General features: G+C 37.4%; 2 protein-coding genes across 2 annotated transcripts; one reads left to right on the top strand and one right to left on the bottom strand.

The window, feature by feature from the left end:
- The first annotated feature begins 1,679 nt into the window (after nucleotides 1-1,679).
- Nucleotides 1,680-5,078, top strand: LOC105061129 (uncharacterized). Its single transcript, XM_073245236.1, has 7 exons — nucleotides 1,680-1,913; nucleotides 2,028-2,203; nucleotides 2,275-2,330; nucleotides 2,593-2,707; nucleotides 3,268-3,390; nucleotides 3,994-4,162; nucleotides 4,514-5,078. The coding sequence occupies exons 1-7, from the start codon at nucleotides 1,812-1,814 to the stop codon at nucleotides 4,700-4,702; spliced, it is 930 nt and encodes a 309-aa protein (XP_073101337.1). The 5' UTR covers nucleotides 1,680-1,811; the 3' UTR covers nucleotides 4,703-5,078.
- Nucleotides 5,079-6,016: 938 nt separating this feature from the next.
- Nucleotides 6,017-14,998, bottom strand: LOC140852619 (protein TRI1-like). The gene is made up of 2 exons (XM_073246111.1): nucleotides 14,676-14,998; nucleotides 6,017-6,345 (listed from the first exon to the last, which is right to left on the bottom strand). The coding sequence occupies exons 1-2, from the start codon at nucleotides 14,910-14,912 to the stop codon at nucleotides 6,220-6,222; spliced, it is 363 nt and encodes a 120-aa protein (XP_073102212.1). The 5' UTR covers nucleotides 14,913-14,998; the 3' UTR covers nucleotides 6,017-6,219.
- Nucleotides 14,999-16,735: the final 1,737 nt, after the last annotated feature.

Below are 16,735 nucleotides of genomic sequence, written 5' to 3'. Positions count from 1 at the left end.
TTTTTTATAGATTTTTATAATCAAAGAAAATTACATACTATCTAAAGAAACAATAATTAATACTAATACTTTCATATTAATTCATTCTACATTTTAAGATAGAGAACAAACTACTTTTGAGCATTATATTAGTGGCGACAAATAAATCCACCACCAATATTCTTAGAATTAGCAATGATGCATATATATATATAGCTACAAATACTCATGATACTTGTGAAAGTAGAATTTTATCACCACTAATAACTATAATATTAAAAAAAATATTATTGTTATTCATGATATCTCATATTCACCACTAAAAGTGATTTTGGCATCAAAATTCTTTTATATGCTAAAAAGAACAAGATATTAGTGGTAGTTTTTTTGAAACAACACATATTATCATCAATAATACAAGACATTTTGTGGTAAGAAGAATTGTTGCCAAAAAAAATTTAATATTAATGACAACTTTGAATTGTCATCACAAAAAGCATAGTATTAATGACAACTCTAGATAGTCACCACAAAAAAAATTACTACTAAGAAGAGGAAGTCTTAGAATGAGTGCATGAGTAGAGTTTTATCTCATTCTCAGAGCATTCAGGCCGCTTATATGGCATATCACATTTGATTGGCTAGAAATGCCTATATTTTTTAGAGTACTTGCCGGTTGTCGACATTCATCCTAAAGCGTGCCCTTTCTCAGGTAGTTGAGATGAGTCACTTGTCTACCTTCAAAAATCCTTTGATATCCAAGGATACTTAGGACCCGTCTTTAGCAATAGCTTCAACCTAATTAATCTTCATCACTTGCAACCCTCACCCTCTTGCTTTTTCAAATTGAATTGCAATGATAGTGTATAGGACAATGGTCAGAGAGGCATGCTTGCTTTATGATTAGAGGCCCTAACTCTAGATTCATTGTTGCTAGAAGTAAGCAGATTTTTGATGTCTCTATATCGGGGGTAGAGCTACAAATGACTTGGAGGGGATACGCTATAAGAGGTTTATTCTTGGAGCTAAGTCTATCATTCTCGAGGGTAATTCTATTGTGGTGATTTGATAGATTGCAAGGCAATAGCCTATGGGGGTTATCACCCCTTATTGCTAGACATTTGGAGGATGATGGGGAGTTGCTACATCTTTCGAGCAATCTATGTCTACTAAGAGACAAATGGTACTGTGGATTGAATTGTCTCTTTTATGGAGGAGCATTTGATGGGTGTGGCTCATGGCTCGGCACGTGAGATATTGTTCGCTCTGACTCATGAGTCTCATGGTTTTATCCTTTAAAAGGCGCTTTATGTAAGAAGGCTAGTCCCCTCCTATATAAATCAGAATCCCACTTGACTCACAACCAATATGAGACTAATGAAGCCCCCCATTTTACACCATAACAGGAACGATTTTGCTTTATTCCTCTCTCTTTGACACTTTGCTTTCTGATTTTTTTTTTAATGCATTCACATTAGAATTTTTTTTTAATGCATTCACATTAGAATTGTATGATTCCTTTGCTTCACCCCAAAAGGAAAAAAAAAAGTTACTGTTAGGATAAAGTCCTAAACTGAAAATTTACAGCAGAATCATTTTCTTGGAGGTAATTAAATTGATCATTTGAGAGGAAGTGAACATAAGAGAAGGGACTGGTCCCAAATGTCCAGAACCAACAGCGCGTGCAAAGCCCATGTTCTCATGTCACTCCGAACCGCTTTGGTGGGTGTGGGTTCTGCTGCGTCGGTCCATCCTTCTATAACCACACAAATACACATACCGTCTCCCCCTCGTTCTTCCTCTGCATCTTCCACTTCGCACAACAAATCCTCATGTCTCTCCTCCCCGCTCCTCCTGGCTCCGCTCTCACCACCCCCACCACCACCTCCATCACCACCGGCACCACCATCACTCGCCCCGCCGTCATTCTACCAGTTGAGCAGCTCCTCCTCATCCACTCTCTCTCCTTACTCGTTTGCTTGTTTGTTAGCTTAGTTTTCTCTGATGTCTGCTGAGCTGAGTTCCCGAAGGGTGATGATATGTGGCAGGGGCTCGGGAACAACACAGGGGACTACCAAGGCCTGGTCATGACGCTGAGAAAGAGGTATGGTATCCCCTCGGTGGTGGCCAGGGTCTCCCGCTTCGACTGGCTCCGCAACGCCGCCGGTCTCCTCGACCCCAACTACTGGAAGGGCACCCTCCACCCCCGCCCCGTCCTCGACTGGTACTACCATCAATATCTCTCTTTCTATTTTTTATGAGTGGTTTCTTTCTCTCATCCATTCCCATGGCCAGGTATCTGGAAAGAGTCCACGAGGCCGTCTCTGAGGCAAAGCAGCTCTCTCCACAAGGTGAAGGTATTCATTGTTCTCCCATCATTAGTTTGTATTTTGTAATAAACTGCTTACTTACTTTAACAAGCTGCGAAGTATCTGCAGCATTTTATTTTACATAATGCTGACTCTCTCTTGCATAATTTCTCTTTTGGGTTAGTTGGATTCTTGGGTTTGGGTGTTTCTTTTGTTTCCTTTCTTTGTATGCTGGGATTTGGTTACGGCATTTCGGTATCACAAGGGGTTTGCATTGCTTGCTTCTTGCTGGCATCTTGTGTAGGTGGGAGCTTATCATTGATAGGCCATTCGGCAGGGGGATGGCTGGCACGCGTCTACATGGAAGAATTCGGGCTGTCTCATGTCTCTCTGCTGCTTACTCTTGGATCCCCTCACATGTATGATCTTCCTAATGTATCATGTATGCATATGCTTATGCATTTGGGATTACTGATGTGATATATATATTTTGTTCATTGAATCTTGAAGTATGAGTTATATCAAGTATCACTACATTTACCAGAAATTCACTAGCTATAGTTCTTGTCCTGCATGTCCACTTTAATGTGCAAAAACATGGGGCAGCTTCTCATGTGGTGTGACAGCTTTGGTTGTTGCTGGATTTATATTAACAATCATGATATCTGTTGTTTTCCATCAAATTAATTTGTAGTTTGACAATAGATATGAGTGGCTAATATGCAGAGGATGTATAAAAACTATTCACTGCTTTGAACAACAACCATTACTCCAAGTTTAAATTTGAGGATTCTCGCCTTTTTTCCTTTCCGGGTTTAAGCTATGGTATTTGCAGACTTTATTGAAGTAAAACCATATTACACAATGATAGTCTAATCTGATTATGCAAAATTCTGATCAAGCATTAGCCTTCTCCTTTGTCATCCTATCCTTCACATATATGACTGATAATGAGTGATAATTCCTCTGGTTATTTCAGGCCACCCCCGAAGGGCTTGCCAGGAGTGATCGATCAAACCCGAGGCCTACTGGATTATGTTGAAAAAAATTGTGCACCAGCTGTTTATACACCACAACTAAAATATGTATGTATTGCTGGAAGGTATTTCCACCATCTTCTTCATAGCAGTAGCTGTTGTAGTATGCTTTGTGGCAATTTCCATATATTACCAGAATGTGTACCTCACAAATAGTACAAGGAAAGATTCTAAACACTATACAGCATCCAAGATAAGCTAATCCATAGGAATTGTCATATGCATTGATTACAAGTTATATTGAGGATCTCCCTGCAACTATACTACTTTGTGTATTCTTCTCTGTTCTTTTAGATACTTCACTTCAGATAATACAAAGAGGCAACACCAAGCAAACCAAATCTTCTAATATAGTTGTCTTTTCTATGATGATATTAATCTGATGCAAGTTTACTGTATTGTAGATTGGGATAGAGTGTCCATTTGCTAATCTCTGTCCCAAAATTATATATGCTTTTGCTTATTGCACATTTGAATGTAAATATGTGGGAGACACAAGCAACTTTGTTTATAGACAATAATATTTGTTTGATTAAGAAATACCTATAAATAAACTATATCAGATTGACTAGACCACAAAGAAATTAATGTAATGAGAAAATAATAGATAATAGTAATTTCTACACAAGGATCTTGGATGTCACAAAACTTTAAGCTATTTTATGCAGGTATGTCCAAGGAGCTCGTTTGGCTGGCAACTCAAATGCTACTTCTGACATATCTACCATTGATAAAAATCAGAGCATGGCTGAATCAGTTTCAAATGCTAGCAACAATAAATCCATCTCAGTTGCCCCAACTTTGCGTGCCCGCTTCATTGGTCAGGCCTATAAACAGGTATATGGCATCTTTTGGACAAATTTGTAATGCCTCAATTTTCTTGTGCGATGAACATCCATACTGTTGATGCTTCAAATGACCATAAAAAACCATATCCATCAAGCTTTATCTCAAACTATTTATGTTCGGTATACGCTGATGCTGGTTCTAAGGCTGGATGAAACAGGTGGAAGGTTGATATTTGATTGGCAGCTTATTGGAAAATACTACTCAATGATATGAATCCTAATCTGCACTATCATAAGACATGCATCTGCCACTTGCAAACCACCTTAGGATTTCTTTCTTTGTTTTTCCTCCAATTTTTTCTCTTTCAGCATGCAGTAACAGCTTAAATTATATTTGCAGGTCTGTGGGCAGGCAGATGTGTGGGGTGATGGTGTGGTTCCTGAAATGTCAGCCCATCTGGAGGGCGCACTAAACATGAGCTTTGATGGTGTTTATCACTCTCCAGTAGGTTCAGATGATACAACGAGGCCTTGGTATGGCTCCCCATCTGTGTTGGAGAAATGGGTCCATCACCTTCTGAATCCATAATTACCTACTTAAGTACAAAAAATGGAAAGGTGAAATCAGCAATTTTCTGATCTGGTGATCTGTTGTTTTAGATGATTGTATATATTTGCTGATGATTGTACAATCATTGGATAGAATAGTTTCTGCTGTTACCATGGCTTAGGTTGTAAGTGTTGAATTGTCTTATTCAAGCAGATCAGCTGTCTTGAAGTGCATCATTCAGTTTGGCAGTAGGAAATATAGTCAATAATCTCCTTGATCAAATCAAGTTTTAAAGGGTTCGGAACCTGTTTCTCTTACGAATTCATTAACTGATCTACCAATCTACAATAAATAATGAATGGGCTTTTTTGTAGCTGGACAAGAAAATGAAATGCACCAAAGGTGTTCAATGTAACGAAATGGTCTTTGTGGACTACACACCAGGTCAAAAATCAGTTTTATTCATGTTAGCTTGCTGATTTATTATACCTCCATGATTGCGGGTTTTGAGTTCTAACTCTTCGGGTGCCTTTTTAATACACCCTGGAATCACTTTAGTTATATTGGAGATCAAATGTTGCTGTCGTTTTGCTATATTTTTATTTCTCAACTCCGCTTAGAAGATATCACCAGTAAAATCCCTGGAGTATTCACTAAATGCAAGCTGGTCATAATCCTTAACAGATTGCACTTGGTTTAGCAAAACTGGATGCGAATCTTCAGCATCCACACAAGGTCTCTGGATAACTTATGCAATACGTATACTGCGTTATAATGTATATTCATATGTATGCTGATCAAGGCTGGAGTGACCTAAAAAAATTGGCTATACGTTGGCTTAATTACCACTGCCAGAGTAAAAGAACAAAGCTGACATTTTTCCCTATGACAATTTGGTTGGCTTTACTGAGCTAATAATACCTGATCGCTTCTCCAGAGTCGCAAGATATTTTATACAATTGAAAGATTTACGGTGATGACCTCATCAATTTCTTTGATCACAGGATGCTGCACCTTGCTGCCTGTCCCCTATGCGTGCACACTTTTAGCTTCACAGCTTCAACTTTCTCATTTGTTCCCTCTGCATCAAGATTCTTTGGCATGGAAGGCATGCCATATCATTGCTCACTGTTTCGAACAAGTTTTTTAAGGCTATTCTGGCAATCAAGCCATCAGACTGCTTTCGTGATTCAACTGTACGCTCCCAATAATTGCTTTGGTTGTTCGATGCCGACACCCTGTTTAACAACCCACCATCCCTTCAAATGTCGGGAGCAACAATGACCATCTAACCTAGGTGGTGCTACATGATGCACCATCCAAAGGAATTTGCTGTGGAATTAGAACCCTATATACCAAAGCTGGAATCAGCATAGTAATCAAACTAAAACAAAGACAAAAGGCTGCCAAATTTTGTACATAAATGGCAGTTAGTTAATCCTGGTCATAACATGCAAGCAAAAACCAATTCTAAAAGATCACATTGACTGTTAGAACGACCTGAACATAGATCACAAAAGAACACCTAAACATCGGTCTTTGATAATTTAATCAGTTTAGCTAGATTTCTGAAAATGAGGGGTGATCAATCTTGCAATCTCCAACATCCCAACTTTGTCTCTCCCATTAAATATAGTCTTCAGTTTCTCATCACAGTGAATCTCCCTCTTATTTGTTGGGTTCTGCAATTGAAAGATACATCTGATCAACACAAGACTAATAAAAAAAGTATTTAATTCAAATCACATTAAGCGCAAGCTAAATAAATACTTCAGACCAGAAATAACCAATTGACAGCACAAGAGGGAGAAAAGCCAAAGCCTCCTAGGCTCCCACCTGGATAACCAAATACCCTCGTTCTCAGTCATTACTGCTAGCTTTGCACGGATGAACACTCGTACCTTGAATCTATTTCCTACTGGCCAAAGTTTTCCATCTAAGGTACTACACAGGGTGCTGTACCTATATCGGAATCTCTCTGAAATCTCACCCACTCCCTGTGCTTAAAGATTGTAAGCAGTGAACAAGCAACTAGGGTCTGTCTAGTGCCCCTAACGGTGCCCAAGGACCAAAGCAGCCATCATACATTTTGAAAAAAATATATATGAGGCATCTAAAAAATAATTATAATCCAAAAAACGAACATCATATATCTAATAAAGTCTAGCAAGTCAAAAGGAAGCACCAACTTGGCAACATTCAATAATCAATACTAGTTCATAAAGCTATCTCACCCTCTATATTCCAATATGCTACAACATTAAGGTGGGCCTAAGCATGATCCTGCCTACGCAGCAAAGACAGGTTCCCTAAAACATTAATAGAGGAATTCCAGGCTCTGTTTTTCTGAATTCTTCTCCCAACCTGATTCGCTCCCACACTCACTCCCAACTTGAATAACTTAACCATGGTCTCTCATTAAATGTGTGAAGAGGTCCTTATGGGATTCATGAAGTGCTTCTTGAGAGCGAATCCAGAAAAGAAGAATGCCAAACATGCCCTCCATGTGACTTCCATCAAGGCCAACGACTCTCTCTCCAAGAAATTTCAACAAAATTGAAACCCATTCACGCTCTAACAAATACACTAATCCAATGTGAAAACCAGGTAACAAATAAAATAAGCTATGGATTATATCAAATCACAAAATCTTTTCTGGGAGAGAAAGGGACGGAAAACCCATTTGAGGTAAAATACCCAAGTACAGAGACTTCGGGATGGACAACTCAAGACTCAAACACAGAAATCCTCTAAACACATTTGATAATTGGAGCATCACACCTATATAGGCAGTCTAAGGAAGAATATTGGGCTGGAGGATCTTCAGGTGTTAAGACTGAACCTATAGATGGCAGGAATTTCAGCTCAAACCCTTACTTTTTAATAAAGGTGAACCATGTAAGAAATTTTCTGAAGGAAAAAACACCAGGGGAAACTAGGGCTTAACCAATGATTCTAGGCTAGAATAGAGACATAAGTTAAAAAGCAAGGAAAATTATGAAAGAGAGTGGATGGGCAAGCAAAAGAAAGATAAATATGGTCCATAATGCAGGTGGTTTCGCACCAACATTGACCCTAACATTTGAGAGAATGAAGAAAAAAAAGAACATTGTTGTTACGGGCACTTGCCCAAGCACCCAGGCATTGCCTGGGCAAGGCCCACCAGGACGGCCTGTTCACACCCGCTTGGGCTATCAAGCATTGCTTGTATCACCTAATTTAGGTGGGTGCTCACTCAGCCCATCCCACACCAGTTCTCACACAAGTTCTAGCTCGGCCCAGGTGCTTAGCTTCTGGGTTCAACCAAATTGGAAGGAAAAACAAACCTAAGCTAAGAATAAATGGGGCAACCCATGTGTACTTGTCCATTCTCATTTAATTTAGGGCAAGAAGATGGCTTCTCTCTCATGCCTCTCCACTCTCTAATCTCCCTGAATGATGGTCAACAGTGGCCAACGAGGCTTAAAAAGGGGCTGGCAAGGGTTGATGGTGGAGCATGTTTCTCACTCTCTCCCCTCCATCTCTCCCTCTTTCTCCTATCTCTTTCTTTTTCTATTTTCTTTTGGGTGGTGGTCGATGCTGTTAAGCCTACAAAAAAATGGGTTGGTCCAAGCCTCCAAAGAAAAGGGAGTTTGGTGTTTTTTTTTTATAAAAACTTTTTTCACTATTTTTTACTATGGCTCTAAAAGATGCAGAGCATCAGATACTATTGCAGTGCATTCATTTTACCGATTACTTTATATGTTTAAACTATTTGGGTTGTTCTCTTCCAATGGTAGGGATTCAGGTAAGCTTTCTTTTGTACTTTCACTATACTTCAAGATTTTATTTTAATCCTCTGTTAGAATTATTTGTTATAATTATTTGCTCTATATTGTGATTTTTTGGCTGTGTTTTATATTTTCTCAGCAGTAGTAACTAGTAAAAGAAGGCATGATTGATTACATTTGTTGCATACAAAGGAAAAGGAGGGGTATTTCAAAGAGTAAACTCTAATTTGTTTTACTCAGTTCCATAAAGTAGTGATAGATGAAAAGTTAATAATTATGCTCTATTTTTCTAATTCAAATCCTCTTATTTTTTATTCTCATATTTTGTTATTCTGTTGTACCCTAGAAAGAGGAAATTTAGATTTATTTTAATATTTCTATGGTGCTCTATGATTTGAGCTAAGGCAACTATGCTACCATGTTCTCTGAATTTAGTATAGTTAATAAAATTGTGCTAAACTAGAACATTTTGTTAGATTTAAATATAACTAAAGCATTAATTATCATCACGTATCTTAGAGTCATATTTTGGGATAGTTTATTAAGAACATCACAAGTTTTACAAATTGAGATACGTGAAAACATTATTTTGCAAGATCCATATAAATTATTTTACGGGGACGATTACACACTTGCTTGGTCTACGCCTAGGCTACAGGAGGATCCATCAACTAGGGTTGCCTAGGCTATTTGACAACTATGGAAAAGATATGGTAAACCACACTCACTCTAAATGGCCTCACATTGAACCTCAGACCATCAAGGGAATCTCGTATGTAAAAGAAGGCACTTTCATTTATTACTAGGAAGCATGGATAATTCAAAAAATACTACCCATGACCATATCTAATATGTATGGGATATGAATACAGTCCAGATATGGCTCCGATACAGGAAAAAGTATCCTGGTTTTTTTTTTTATGATTAAAATAGGATCAGGATACTCCTAGGATACATTTGGATAACCATGAATACTTTAGGATACGTCCAAATACTTCCTGGAAACTCCTGGGACACTTGGATACTTATCAATATATTGGTAAATTATCAGGCATGGATCAAGCAAGTTTTGAACAATGGACCCAATAATTTAAACTAGTTTACTAACTACCCCTCTTTTTCTCTCACATTCCTAATTAAGGTCAATTTTTCTTTTTCTTTTCTTTTTTCTCTTCTTCTTCCAAATCTTTTTTCTTTATTCCATTTTTTCCCTTCATGCATCTCTACCATGACCAGAAACCCTTTGCTTTTGATTTAATTTTTTGTTATTCTCATCCATGTGTATCACAGGATGGGTAGGTTACATAGCAAAGGTGGTGGATTGGCTCCTAAACCTTATTTTTTTGAGATGGCATAATATTTTTTGCATAGGACTTGATGATATGGCATTTTGTTTATGTTGCTGCATTTTTTTGGATAATAGATTTTCATTGTGTTGCTAGTTTGTTGCATTTGTTCTTATTTGGTTCCAGCTTTTTTTATTCTTGTTAGTTTTGTTTCTGACTCATTGAATCTTTGCTACCACTATTCTTTTCTATTCATATATTTTGCTGCATAAATTCTCATTAGCTTGCTGCAGTCATTTTAATTGTGTTGCTGTCTTGTTGCATTCATATCTCCAGGATATAGAATGTTTGTTCCATTTATGATTACTCACTTTCATATGTTTACAAGATTTATTTTTATTATGTTGTTACATATTTACTGACATTTTATTTTGTGAACCATCTTAGAGCATCTGATATTGAATGTTACTGTATGGCGTTCTATGATAAACCAAGCATGCTTGTTGGATGTTTTGTATGTACGTACATACGTACATACATATACATATATATATATATATATATATATATATATATATATATATATATATATATCTATGGTCATAAATTATTTTTTTTAAAAGATTTGTTGTATCGGTTTATCCGTGTCATGTCACATCCATATCTGTGCTTCCTTGATTCATTATCATTACATTTTATGAAAAATCCAAAGGGAGGAGGGAGTCACTTGTTATAATGACCTAAAAGCGGCTTGAGACAAAAACAAACCTCCCCTAGACTTAATTATAACTTGACCCCTGCTTCAAGATTCAATTATAACTCAACCCCTGCTTCATGCCCAACTAACTTGTTGACCAAGTAAACATAAATTAAAATGGACATCATTTCATAGCAAAGCTGCTTAACACCTATGCAGAACAACAAAATGTACTAGACATTACATGGATCTGACTAATGACTCAATAAAAATAAAACTAATAAGACTCAAATAACTTAATTGTCTATGACTCAATTGACTTGACGCAAGCACTCGATCAACACTTGAAGCTCTTTGACAACAGCATCACCCAATTCACATAAAATCACAAAGTGAAGAAAACCCTTATCCTTTACCCACTATTATTGAGGTTGATTATTTCTCTACACCTTGCTGTTTGTACTCCAACACTTTGGGTTAATTAAAGCATCTTGCCACACCTAAATGACATATTTGCCCCCAAAAAGTAGAAAACCTTTTTCTAATTGGCTCTTAGTGCATTCTTCCCACCATCTGTGGCTTCTCCCATCTTGTCCCCACCAACTTATACCCAAGCTCTCCTTAATTTGCTGATACCTTTATCATTCCTTTGATGATTCTATTTATCTCAGGGAGAGAGAGAGAGAGAGAGGAAAAAAGTTCTTCAATCAAGGTAACGACTAGCCCCATCCAACAGGCCAAACTATAAGGAACCATTTTCTCAAAAAAATGGTAATATACCGAGAAGGCAAATGATTGCTCAAGGAATATGTTAAATTAGTATTATTTGTGATGAGAAAGATGAAATTGTATGATCACTTTTCTCAAATATATACAGTTTATGAGTTGAGGTGAACTAGTTCAAAACCAGAGGGACGACATTAAAAGAAACACTACTCTTTAAAGCCTTCTCAGCTAGAATAAGGATGTACTGAATGAAGTTTGTAGATAGAGCTTATGTACTTATGACAACTTCTTGCATTCCTAATCTTTAAAGAAAGATGGGAAACTCATCAGCTTTCATTTCAAAGGAGCAGCTAATGAAGCTATCAAGGGCTTCCATAATGGAAGTGATAAGTCAGCATCAGTTGACATCAATAAAGAACATGTGCCCCATCCAACTCAAAGATAAATATTCTTACTAACACTACCCAAGAAAAACCACAAAAGCCTCAAAACAGACCCCTGTGCAACCAAAAGAGATCCATGGTGCAGACAAAAAAATAAGGGCAAAAAGACACAAAAGCATGGTATGGCTGGCAATCAACATCCTAAGTAATCAACATATGCGGGGCTTAAAAAAGCTGTTGTGTTTGTCAACCACTCTCTTCGAAAGTCCGAGGACCCCTCTTCTGCTCTCCTCCAGGGATCCTTATTCTCCATACTCATCTTACACTAACAGTTATAACTTTCGTAAATTATTTGCCAATTGGGATCTAATGCCTCTCCTCTATTAAAAAATAAGAAACAAATCCTTCTCCGGATAGGTTTTCTGCTTGAAGGGGCAAATATATCATTTAGGTGTTGCTAGGAGCATCCCATTACTTAATCCAGCAATATGCAAACTATCAGCGATTGAAAATAATCACCATGGGTAATGATGGGTCATTTTGGAATGAAGGAAAATATGGTGTCTCTCTTACAATACCTCCAAAATCTAGAGAGCTATATAAATTTTTTCCAATCACAAAATCTTCATCAACATGCATTCTGAAGTTTTAGCAATGGAATCTTTAAAAATTCCAGTTCAAACTAAAAAGGAAAAAAAGGTGAAAGAATGGTACATTATATAATAATTTATATGACAATTTTTGTCACACCCGATAAACATCATAACATGTCATATCCTCAGATTAAACCAAGATCACAACAAACAAATCTAGCACTATTATAAGTCCTCAATTAGCAAAAGCTTTATCAATATATGCCCCTTATTTCACATACAATATTTGCTCAGGTCCACCTTACCTACTCACAAAAAAAATAGAATCCCTCATTCAATTGTTTCCTCTTAACTTTACAGCATATGACCAGATCATCTCATTATATTCTCCCAATCAGTTAATTGATTATATTCTTAACATTCTATGAAATTCCATTTTCACCATATTCAGCTCCGCAAAATAACATTAACCTCATATTCTTTTTATTCCATAAAACAACAGGAGGAAGAAACATGCATTAGCATAAATTGATGAACCTCTATAAATAAAATGACAAGCCAAACCATAGCATAACTAAATACTATTGCTAAAAGACTGCCAAAAAAATATTCATCAATAGCAAATTTGACAATTCTAACAATTATGGGGATCAAAACAGGACAAAATGCCAAGTATAAGTGTATGAATGGTGAATAGAAGTAATATGCAAATACAAGTCATTTGAACTAAACAACACTCATGATGAATAGAAGTAATACACAAGTACAAGTCATTGGAACTAAACAACACTCATGAGAATCATCCCTAAGGAAACCATTTTCTTCAGAAGCAAGAAGAAAATAGCAAAAAATTCTAGATATACCATCCACCATGTATGCAGCACAAAATCCTCAACCAAACAGCATGCCACACACAAGCAGAATTATGGACATGCAAAAAGTAACTCGTACAAAAACATGTATTCTACCAATGTCTAAAGGAATTACATTGACAAAAGAGAAGGATAATACAACTGAAAAACAAAAACAGAATAATGAAGTATAGTTACATTCTAAGATAATTCACGAATGGAAATCAAATGAACAAAAAGCTACAACCACAAATATGGGCCTAAAGAGAACCCTAGTATCAATTAAGTTACACATATAACCACAAATTTGCAATCCAAATCTCAAAGCACAGGCACACAAACTCTCTTCAAAATAGTTTTTCCCAAAGAGGAAGCCTGTTTTCCTAAAACTTCCCACTAAGTTGCAAAAGTGATAGATTCATTTTTATGTATTTTTCCTTGTTCTCATCTTTTGAGAACCTGCCCATAAACAGTCAGTCTTCAGGCAGTGATACAATTAAATATTCCTAGTGTCACATAGATGAGACTCAGAAAACCAGAATGTGGAAATTCCAAATGATAAATTCATCGCCTGTACTAAAACAACACTAATTAGAATCTTTATCAAAATGAAACTTAAATGTGCTACCAAACAGAAAACTTTCAACTCTTGTCCATATTGTCATTGAGGTAATTTAACAAAGTTATTAGGATATCCAAACATGGGATTAGGTGGATGCTATTATTTCTTTTTGTTCTTTGTATAACCATTTGTCCATTTTAATTAAAGAAAATCAGGATTCTTGAATACTTGAGTTGAGTTAATAAAACATAAAGTGAAATAGCATCATTTTCACAAGGTTTATAGTATCTGATTTACATTCATATCAACATCCATTTCATTTACATTCATATGCATATCCATTTCATTAATATCCGATTCACAATCCATATCCATTTCAAACAAAGACAGATGCAAAATATAGCACCTAACCATTAATTGTGTCCCGTGACAAAGACTTGATATTAAACTCGGAAATCACACAAGAGAGAAAAGAAAAAGAAAAACTCCACCATAAGATTCGAACTACCGAAGCCTTCCTAATCTCTAAAAGAGGCTCTCACATCTTGTGGAAAAACTCACGACAACCTAGACCAACAACCTCGCCCAAAATACACAACTTTATTAATACTAAATGTTGTTACGTTCTTTTCAAGCAATTTCACCTCCATTAACATCTGAAGTTCACAAGATGAAATTTAAGGGTCATCAACATACTGAAACTCGGATTATTGCGTATTCATTGCTTCTCTTCTTTCTTTTTCTTCCTCCATGTTAGCTAACATAGAAACTAGCAGCCAGTGGCGGCCTGGAAACGAGATGAACCAAATCAATAAACTCATCGGCAATCAAACCTTTCGAAAGCTATGCTGAAGAGAAAGGAACCTTTTTTTTTTTCCAAAAAAAAGGGTTCAGCTAACAAAATAATCATGTTCACAATTCCATTATCACTTTTTGGCATCATCCGCCAAGCAGCTCACGATGCAGGCAAAAACCTGGCAACATACGACCTGACCAGATCTTCCAAATAGCACAAAAGCATAAAAGCTGAGGGAAGTCGGAGCCAGAACCAAGAAATAACAAATAAAACAACAAGAAAGACGAGAAATAAAATTCTTAATAAAGCAGGGCAAAAAAAGGAGAAAGAGGGAGGCCGTAAGAATACCTGGAGCTGGTTCAGCTTGATGTGCTCCCAGATCTTCTTGACGACCTCAGCGCGCGAGATCTCCGGGGCACCGACGAACTTCCTCATGGCCGGGGAGACGGGCAGCGGCCTCAGGACCGGGTTGCTCTTGGGCTTCGCCGCCCCCGCCGCTCCTGCTGCCGTGGGGGTGGCCGCTGCCTTCACCCCGGTCCTCGCTGTTTTCATCAGAACCCGGCAGCCTTCAAAAACCCTAGACATCGCTCCCCTCTCTCTCTCTCTCTCTCACTCTCTCACGACGGAATCGAAAGCGGGACGAGGGTTTGCAAATGTATTCTCTGCTCCGCTGCTCACTATGGCGGATTTTAACTATAAAATATAAAAGTCCAGACGGACGGATCCGAAGTTTTGATGTCCGAAGTAATGCGGGCTGGTTGGGCCTTGGTTAACCGTGGACCCTTTGCTTTTGACGTTTTGATTCCCAAGTCATGCGTGGTTTGGTGCTTATATTTTTAACCGGGGTTAGCCGCGGACCCTTCTCCTGTCTTAATTTTTTGAAGTCCAGTTCCGGTCTTGTCGGGGCCACTTTGCTCTTTGTGACGTCAGTTCCTGTGATGACTTATGATGATATAATAAATGATTATCTTACAATAACGTAAATTAAAAGTAGTTCTGAACATCAACAATATGTATATAAATTTATGATCAATGCAAACAATTATCTAGGATAAAAATCATTGTGAAGAATTGAATTAGAACAAAAGCAAAAAGAACAAAAGCAAGCCTTTTTGTCAAGATCAAGGTGAGGGCACGATGGAGTATATGTTGATAAAAGCAATACTTGGTGACTGAAATATCTCAAAACCTGATTGTCTGATACAAGTGTTGGACTTCCATATTTGCTGGACCATAAGACCAACTGGTGCACCTAAGAAGAATGCTGGCCAACGGCAAGATAGGAGTGGGACAAAAGAGGGCTGTTATGAGCAAAAAAGGGAAAGGAAACGTAAGGGTTTCAACGGACCCCTCCTTGGTGGTGAATCAGAGGGGGCTTTACACTTGATCATCCAAAAATCCTTGATCAGCAGCAAAAGGAGGGGTATGGTCCTCCTTCGTAGATTTCATCCAATAAAAATGGACCTAAAGCTACCGACGCATGCAGGACCTGGGCTCAAACTGTCAATGGGCTTCGAAGATTCAAGTGGGAGAAGGCGAAAGCTATGGAGGAAGAAGTGGAAAGTCTACAGCAATATTTCACTGAGGTGGTAGCTTTTACTGAGAAAGATATCAACAATGCTTGTGATTGGTGGAAAGCGGCTCTGATCTGTCGTGGAATTGCAATCGCCAAATATCTATCTGGAGAGAGATTCCTTGTCTGTCATTTCTATTATCACTAACCAATCAAAGGATAAAAAGAATGACTATCCTGTAGGTTTTTGGATATTCAGCAGTGGAAGAATAGTTGCCAAAATTTTATGCTTTCTCATACCTACAAGGAAGCAAATCACGCTACTGACTACATTACAAAAAAGGCATAGCAGGATTATTGTTGTTGGAATACTAATGATGCTATTCATAATGAACTAGCTGCTATCTTGCAGGGAGATAGGATGGGCATAGCGGTGCAAAGAAGACTGTAGCAGTTTTTGTAGACTTTTGAAACCTCTGACTCGCTGCTGAAAAATAATTAGCTCGTTTCTATCTGGAAGCAGTCTTTACTTGACTTTAAGTAATGGAGGAAATGGATTTTGATAATATAATGCTGATGCTTTTATGCTGGATTATTAATTCCTATCAAAGGACTGAGCATCTTGGCTTGTTTGTAATCCACTTAGCTAATGTACTGTATAATATGGGGATCCTTAGTGGTTGTTGGTTTTGTTTTTGTTTCTGTTTTGCTGTTGATCTATGACAGCAGACTCAGCTCATTGTATTAGATGACTATTGCATTCAATTGCTGTAATAAAAGATTCAGGCTCCAGTTTTACCAAAAAAAAAAAGAAAGTGGCCATCACCAAAATTACATTTACAGCAATCAATATAAATTATTGGAATAAAATCAAGCTTAACCCATTTAAATTTGT

The sequence above is a fragment of the Elaeis guineensis genome, chromosome 11, assembly GCF_000442705.2.
Source record: "Elaeis guineensis isolate ETL-2024a chromosome 11, EG11, whole genome shotgun sequence".
Classification (NCBI taxonomy): domain Eukaryota; kingdom Viridiplantae; phylum Streptophyta; class Magnoliopsida; order Arecales; family Arecaceae; genus Elaeis; species Elaeis guineensis.
This window is presented reverse-complemented; position numbering and strand designations above follow the sequence as displayed.

Excerpts from the sequence above, each read along its gene's own strand:
- LOC105061129 (XM_073245236.1), top strand. The coding sequence starts at position 1,812 with ATGTCTCTCCTCCCCGCTCCTCCTGGCTCCGCTCTCACCACCCCCACC. Across the intron at positions 1,914-2,027 it reads GCCCCGCCGTCATTCTACCA|GGGCTCGGGAACAACACAGG; the intron begins GTTGAGCAGCTC and ends GATATGTGGCAG. Across the intron at positions 4,163-4,513 it reads TTGGTCAGGCCTATAAACAG|GTCTGTGGGCAGGCAGATGT; the intron begins GTATATGGCATC and ends TTATATTTGCAG.
- LOC140852619 (XM_073246111.1), bottom strand. The coding sequence starts at position 14,912 with ATGTCTAGGGTTTTTGAAGGCTGCCGGGTTCTGATGAAAACAGCGAGG. Across the intron at positions 6,346-14,675 it reads TCAAGCTGAACCAGCTCCAG|AACCCAACAAATAAGAGGGA; the intron begins GTATTCTTACGG and ends TTTCAATTGCAG.